The 7,840-nt window shown below is 35.4% G+C and overlaps 1 protein-coding gene across 2 annotated transcripts; it reads left to right on the top strand.

Annotated features, from left to right (window-relative positions):
• The first annotated feature begins 800 nt into the window (after window positions 1-800).
• Window positions 801-7,492, top strand: lgmn (legumain). 2 transcript variants are annotated; one of them, XM_043255799.1, is made up of 14 exons: window positions 801-950; window positions 1,679-1,834; window positions 1,962-2,059; window positions 3,157-3,238; window positions 3,333-3,415; window positions 3,597-3,672; window positions 4,148-4,210; window positions 4,305-4,371; window positions 4,458-4,576; window positions 4,783-4,872; window positions 5,189-5,398; window positions 5,959-6,129; window positions 6,227-6,294; window positions 6,429-7,492. In XM_043255799.1, exons 2-14 carry the CDS (start codon window positions 1,688-1,690, stop codon window positions 6,469-6,471), a joined length of 1,317 nt encoding a protein of 438 aa, XP_043111734.1. In that variant the 5' UTR covers window positions 801-950; window positions 1,679-1,687; the 3' UTR covers window positions 6,472-7,492. The 2 variants fall into 2 exon arrangements, with proteins under 2 accessions (XP_043111734.1, XP_043111733.1); XM_043255798.1 differs by having other exon boundaries at window positions 822-950; window positions 1,676-1,834.
• The last annotated feature ends 348 nt before the right edge of the window (window positions 7,493-7,840 follow it).

Raw genomic sequence — 7,840 nt, 5'->3', positions numbered from 1 at the left:
ACAGACATGTACACCTGCAGAGGAATTTACAGTGAATTCTAATATTAGAGGGACTTTAATACTGGTATAATAAATCATCGCTGAGACAAACGCATATTTGTTTTTTTTTAAAGGTTTCAGTGATCTGCGAGTTTCAGAACCCACAGGTTCTTGTCATCCACGTTAAATCTAGCATTGGTAACGGTAATGTAACTTTGAGTTTTACAGATGCAATTTATAATTAAACTATAGTCTTAATAAGCTTGTCTAAAGATAGAGAATCAGTATCAGCAAATTACTTAAGAAGCTTGCTGAAGGAATTTACCAGTACTACCTACAAATAATTATAAACTAATCTGAAACAAAAGTGAGCATTAGCGTTAAGCATGTAAAATGGCTGCTTACAAATATATATCAAGATATGCTCTTTTCCTGATTTCTATTACGACACCTGTAAAAACAGTACACCAGGTGAGACCAACCCAGCTATAAAAAAAAAATATGTGTTGGCGCAGCAGTCATATGACAAACGGGTGACTTAATCATGTGCTCAATTATTTTCTGCCAGATAGTAAAAAAAGGGCAGGCGTGTATCTAAGCTGCGGCTTCTCAGCCAAAAAGATTAAATCCCCTAAAAGAGTGAGGCATTTCCCCTAAACTTTCATAACGGTCCGACTTTTTTTATCAAGTAGCATTCAATGCATTACTCTACTTCTGAAAAGCTTCCCCTCTTTTTGTTTTGTTTTTGGTCAAACTCTCTGCACATGACCAACTAGTCAGGTGATCCGCTGAGGCTCCGCCCAGTGGTCAAAAGTGATTGGATGCTGCTCTGAGGCTTGTTGATCTGATTGGATGGCGCATGGAGTCCATCTGCGCTGATTGGCTGTTAGGCATGCATCGTCGTAGCGCTGATTGTAATAAAGCAACGCGTAGTTCCAGTGAAGGCAGCTCGGGCAGCGCACACAGAACGGGTAAGGCCGAAGAAACTATTAATAATTTTATGCTATAATAATCCTTCTTATTTTGTTTGGTTGTGGTTTGTGTAATTAATCAACTCTAGGGTAAATACGGCATTCCACTAACAGAAGAACCGTTTAAATCCCCCTATGGCCTGTTGTTTTTATTGTAGTCTGACGTCCTTGCATCTTTGTAGGATGATTACGAGACAACTTCCAAAAATATACCATAATTAAATGTAGTATTTGCTACCGTTATCATCTAAAATGGGACAATTAACAATGTTTTTTCTGTTTAAAGAACATTTTCTGTGTTTTTAGAGTAGCAGCAATATGTTAATTAATTACTACAGTTAATTTTCGTAAATATGCAACATAACAAACATCTTTTCACGTCATACATAATCTCAGCCTTACTGTAAAACAGAATTTTTATAGGATGTGTTTTGACACATGATAAAGTTAACACCGCTTTATTTGAATAACTGTAAAGGTTTCAATGGTTATTTACAATATACCCATATTATAATATGCATATTTATTATTATTATTATTATTATTTTTTTTTTTTTTTTTTTTTTAGCAAAATGATTATTTAAATATTTTCATTTACAAAATGAAACTATTTAGTACTTTTTGTAGTATGACACATACTAATACTTTTTTTGTGTTTACAATCTTTAAAGTTTTAATAGCATGCATGGTGTTTTTCTCTGATTATTTTGAATCTCTGCTCCTAGTAGACTGCAGAGATGAGCCTACGGACAGTAGCACTTTTAGGTCTCACCCTGAGCCTGGGGCTGGTAGTGAGTGGTTTTCCTGCCGAGCAGCCAGAAAATGGGAAGCACTGGGTCGTTATTGTGGCTGGTTCGAATGGCTGGTACAATTACAGACACCAGGTGAGAATCTTTGTGGTGGAGAAAGTACATGGGTTTTTCCAAACTGTTAGTCAGTTGTCGTATCTAAAGGCTCTATTTATGTATACAGTTTCGATACGTATTGTATTGTATTCTTGTTTGTGTATAGGCCGATGTATGCCATGCATACCAGATTGTCCATAAGAATGGAATTCCCGATGAGCAGATTGTGGTGATGATGTATGACGATCTTGCTAAAAGCCCAGAGTGAGTATTACTTCAGTATTTAAACAAACTAGTATAGTGTAGTGAATTTCAGCCTTTTTCACTCCAAGGCCCACAGTTTGTCAAAAACAATATTCCACGCTTATATGTATCTCTTGTACTTCAGTTTTAATTAAAGTCAATAAACTAAAAAAAGTTTGTCTGTTTTGATTATCATACGCATTACATCATATCATACATTTTAGTGTTCTTTTAGCATGTTAAGTCTAATTTTAACATACTGTTAACTATTTACAGAAATATCACAACAATGCAAGATTTAGTTACTAGAAAATTTACTGTTAGAGGTTTTGAGATTTATTTAAAAACATAATGATAATAAGTCGTTTTGGTTGTCCTAAGCGCTAAGTGTTGTCTTCCAAAAGCAGATATAAGAAATTATTTAGCTGCATTACATGCACGGGCACTCATACACACAGAAACAAAGCTTTGAGTAAGTTCCTTTTGCAGAAGTCACGCATATCTAATTTAACCACCAGAAGCCCTATAGTCTGCCAACAGGAAAGATTCATGACTTGTCAGGTTTTTCTCTCATGGTCGCAACAGTGGCTGGCGTGTACAATGTTTCTGTCGTGAATGTATATGGAGTGTATGTGTTTATTTATATTTTTTCAGTTTCGTTTTTTTTTCTCCATAAACCGAATAGTCTATAAAAGAGTATAATATTAATATAATCCTTATATTATCAGCCACACATAGGTCTAAAGGTTAAAATGTATATGTTTTTATTGGAGGTTGCACAGTTGTGACATTTATTGTTTTAGTGACCTTTTTTTTTTTTTTTTTTTTTTTTTTTTTTTTTTTTTATGAATTGATATATAGGTCAGGTGTTCTGGCTGAATTAAACAATGAAAGAAAGTGATGTGTTATCTGATAGTTGGCTTAATCACATGGTTTAGGGGGTTAAATTTTAACTGGTTTGATAAGTTGAAAAGGAAGAGGGCTTTTTATTATCGTTTGTGGTCTTTATATGCAGTTATTCTTTTAAGAATCAATTTGAATGTTTAGCTCCTTAAAAACCAAAAGCCTTTTCAGTACAGAGGTTCATATGACCGTGTTTTGTTTTTTTTTGTGTCCAGTAACCCTACTCCAGGAATGATCATAAACCGACCCAATGGATCAGATGTTTACAAAGGAGTGCTGAAGGACTACACTGGTGACGTGAGTCGATATGTGCACCTCTGTATCTGAGATTTGAAGTAGTAAGTGTGTGTTTGCTATCCGTATATTTTATGTTGTGTCTTTTGTTACGTAGGATGTGACTCCTCAGAACTTCCTGGCGGTGTTAAAAGGTGACGCTGAGAGTGTAAAAGGAGGCTCTGGAAAAGTGCTGAAAAGGCAAGTTACTATAAAAACTGTGGCAGAGTAGGGTTAGAGGTCAGTAGCATGTTGTTGAAATGTACATTTTAGTGTGCTGCTAAATGTATTGTCCTTAGTTCCTCTTGTGTCTGTTGTGTCAGATATGTGGAAAAACAGGTCTTTATGATATGCCTACTTTTTCCTTCCTTTCTCCTGGCAGCGGTCCAAATGATCATGTGTTTGTGTATTTCACTGACCATGGAGCCCCAGGTCTACTGGCCTTCCCTAATGATGATGTAAGCACTTTCTGCTTCCTGCGGTCACTTGGCTAAGTCAGATCCTTTCAGATCCTTTTTTACAAACATTAGACTACAAAGTTCTTTCAAAGTCATTAGAACACTAGTTTAGTTTAGTTTAGTTTAAGTGTGTGTGTGTGTGTAATCTTAATAATAATATTAAGATTATTATTATTATTATAAAAATCCCAGATGATCCTTTTTTTTTTTTTTTTTTTTCTTCTCCCATCTAACTCTGAAGATACTCCTGAAATAGGTCAGCTGACATAGATCTCGTATAATGAGTAACACATTTTAGCTGTGCATTTTATTGACAACTTGCTGCACTGACAACTTTTCCAGTAATTGTGCTTGATCATCAGGTGGGGGTGTTATTGCTTCACTTCCTTGTGCATGACATGTTTATAAAGTGCAGGAAATGGCTTTTCATCTGTAGAAACCTACAGTAAATCACCCTTCTTTTTTCTTATTTTAGCTTCTTGTAGATGACCTGATGAAAACCATCAAGTACATGCACCAAAACAACAAATACAAGAAGGTGACTGTTGCGTATTTGCTCATGAGGCCCTTTTTATTTATTTATTTTTTTAAATTTCAAAATCTTTTTTGTAAACAAATTCTTGTACACATAGATGGTGTTTTATGTTGAAGCCTGTGAATCTGGCTCTATGATGAAGCCTCTGCCGGTTGATATTAATGGTGAGCTTTGTTAATATCGTCACACATTCTTGTGTGTGTGTGTCTTTTTATTTATTTAATATCTGTCTGCAATCTCTTTATCTTAGTCTATGCTACCACCGCTGCCAACCCTGATGAGTCCTCATATGCCTGTTACTATGATGAAGCCAGAGACACCTACTTGGGAGACTGGTACAGCGTTAACTGGATGGAAGACTCTGATGTGGTTAGTACATACATCTGACAGAGAACTTTGTTTAGGTTCATATTTAAGAAAAATGGAAAAAGAGCTTTTATTCAGCATGAGCTGTGATCATATTAATAGCAGAGCATCTTGCAATCCTGAATACAGACATACAGAAAGAATCTTGAGTCGAGCATACCAGACGATGGGAAGGCGTTTCAAATTATGTTGTGTGTTTGTTTCTTTAGGAGGATCTTGGCAAAGAGACTTTGGCCAAACAGTTTAAGATCGTAAAGGCCAAAACCAACACCAGCCATGTAATGCAGTATGGAAACAAGGTAATGCACTCACACCATCCAAAATTTAAAAGACATTTGCTAAATATTACAAATTAGCACATGCATTAAAAAAATAAAAATAAATCATGCTGTCACTATCACACACCAATGGCATTATTGAAGGCTCATTTATCTGTGCTGCAAAACAGTTCATTACTAAATGGTTAAATGTTTCACATTCCCAGCTACCTCAGTTTCAGCTTATAGTCATGTGTACTTTACTGACAAGGAAGTGTTTGATAAGCTGAAATGCTGTTCTGAGTACTGTCTGCATGTCTGTACTTGCTACATGTAACTGTTGGTTTGTTTCTTTCAGACACTGTCCCACATGAAGGTGATCGCATTCCAGGGTAATTCGAAAGGTCTTGATAAGGCACCGGAGCCTGTGTCTTTGCCTGTGATTACTGAACATGACCTCATAAGCAGCCCTGATGTGCCCCTTGCAATCATGAAGAGAAAACTCCAGAAGTCCAACGACGTTAATGCTGTTGTCGGTTACATGAAAGAAATTCATGAACATCTACAGGTTAGAAGCACATCTTTTTAAACAGATTATATTTAAAATTAATCAGATAATTTCTTATTTAAAGTGTTGAAAGTTATTTAATTGCTATGTTTTTTTATTATTATTATTATACTTTTTATTCAGCAAGGGTGCGTTAAAATGATCAACTGACAGTAAACACATTTATAATGTCACAGAAGATTTACCTTTAAAATGAGTGATGTTCTTGAGAATAATATCCTGAAGGGGGAAAAAAAGTATCATAATTTCCTCAAAAATATAAGCAGCACAACTGATTACGATAATGATAACCTTAAGTAATGCTTTTAAGCACCAGTTCAGCAATTACAATGATTTTTATGTGACACCGATGACTAAAGTAATTCTCCATTGGCATGACATAAATGCTGAGTTTATTTAACATGCAATTTTATTTATGAATGCTACTTTCAAAGACTTAAATCTTACTGACCCCGAACTTTTCATTGTTAATGTATGTAACGTATACCGTAAGTGATATGTGTGACAGATTTCTGTCGAGATGATCGTATTATAAAGGATTTTTTGTTTGCGTTTTGAAGGTGAGGGAGCTGCTTGGTAATACCATGCGTAAGATTGTGGAGCATGTGGTGCAGGAGAAAGAGGAAGTGCAGGATTACCTGGAAGGACGTGAAGAACTCACGGAGTATGACTGTTATAAAACCGCGGTCAATCACTACAAGAAACACTGCTTTAACTGGCACCAGCAGGAGGTACGAACAGTCAGCTTGAACAAGCTTCCTTCTCTTTCATCTACATGATTTACTTGTTCTTTGCTGTGTGTGTGACATCTTTTCTCACTTGTTGCAGTATGAATATGCTCTGAGACACCTGTACGCTTTAGTAAACCTGTGTCAGGGAGGACACCAGGCCCAGAGGTAAATACACATTTTCACAACACTCACCTATTAAAGTGCAATTGCATAATAAATAGCGCCCCCTGCCCACAATAGTGAGGTATGTCAAGGTTTGTTGCAGAATGTTGAAATCCCTTATGTGTCCATTCTCACAGAATCACAACAGCCATGGATGATGTGTGTTACTTCAGACAGTAGCAACAAGAACTTGTAAGCCCCTGAAGACTTGCTCTGGATGGACTACTCTTTGCACAAAAGAATCTGACCGTGGTGGAAATCTGTATCATCACACACAACTTTGATTTTTATCTTTTTGAAATGTTTCTTTTAATGAGGACTTGCACTTTTAATGTGATGTTTTACTGATCTACATTTGTTTAAAAAAAGAAATGTGCTTTAAGATACTGCCCAGTGACCTCTGACAGACATTTTGGGCTGTTCAATGTTTTTTTTTTTTGTAGTTGTTGTTGTTGTGGGTTTTCTTTCCTTCAGATGGCTCCTGAAGGATTTTGTTTTGGGGTTTTTTTGTACAACTATATAACTTTGGACCTCAATTACTGTCATTTTTAGTTAAAAAAAAAAAAAAAAAAAAAAAAAAAGCTTTTAAGATTTGGAAACCAAAGTATTAAATGTCCAGTCACTGAATAAAGTCCAATCCCTCAGGATGTTTAATAGATGCATTCAAGCAAATCTAAATCAAACACTATATAAACACATTTAGCTACATGCTGCACTAAGATTTTTTGTTTGTTTGTTTTGGGTTTTTGGGTTTTTTTTATCTGCTTGTTGACTGAGCCATGACAATACCCAATTTCTCTCTAGCTCTTCTTAGGTATACATTTAGTCAATAACCAATCAAACAAAAGTGTAAACTAACCTAACCTGAAGTCTGTGGTCATACTTAACAAGTGTCTTAAATCACTGAGATAACTGCTCCAAAACAACTGCAGTTAATGAGCAGGTGTGTTTAGTGTAATGGTGGATGTGTCAGGCTGTGCTATTATGTCAAGTGCCCTCTGTTTAGAGTAATTTGAGGCTAAAGGAAGCTGTAATGTTTGAGGAGTGTTTGCTGGAGTTTGAGTTTTGTAAGAAAAGTGAGCTTGCACTGACAACATAGGTGAAAACACTCTATGAAACAATACTCTGTGAATGAATTACTGTCAATGTTAAGCAGTGAGTTATTGATTATAAAAGTAAAAATAAACCTGAATTGAGTGAATTTAATTGTATTTTTTTTGTGTTTCAGTTATAGCTTAATTCTGAAATGCATACGTTACTAGATGGAAAGTTATAGATCAAAATAAATAAACTTCATTAATATTGGCACACTTTGTAAATCTGGGGGGATAAATCTTTCTCTTGTGAACTTTTTGGTTTTATTTCTTGTGATGGATGGTTAAGGGATTTTGACCTTTGTGTTAATTATGGCTTGACAATTTCATGCCTCCTTGTCATCCTGATGTGCTAAAACTGTAAATATAAATTTGAATATATTTCAGAAAAAATGTACTCATAAGTCCTAGAGGTGCCAATAATTGTGGCCAATGTCATTGGAGAAAAACATTTC

Source organism: Puntigrus tetrazona, chromosome 13, assembly GCF_018831695.1.
Source record: "Puntigrus tetrazona isolate hp1 chromosome 13, ASM1883169v1, whole genome shotgun sequence".
Classification (NCBI taxonomy): Eukaryota; Metazoa; Chordata; class Actinopteri; order Cypriniformes; family Cyprinidae; genus Puntigrus; species Puntigrus tetrazona.
Note: the sequence above shows the minus strand (reverse complement) of the source record. Positions and strands in the feature narration are given on the sequence as shown.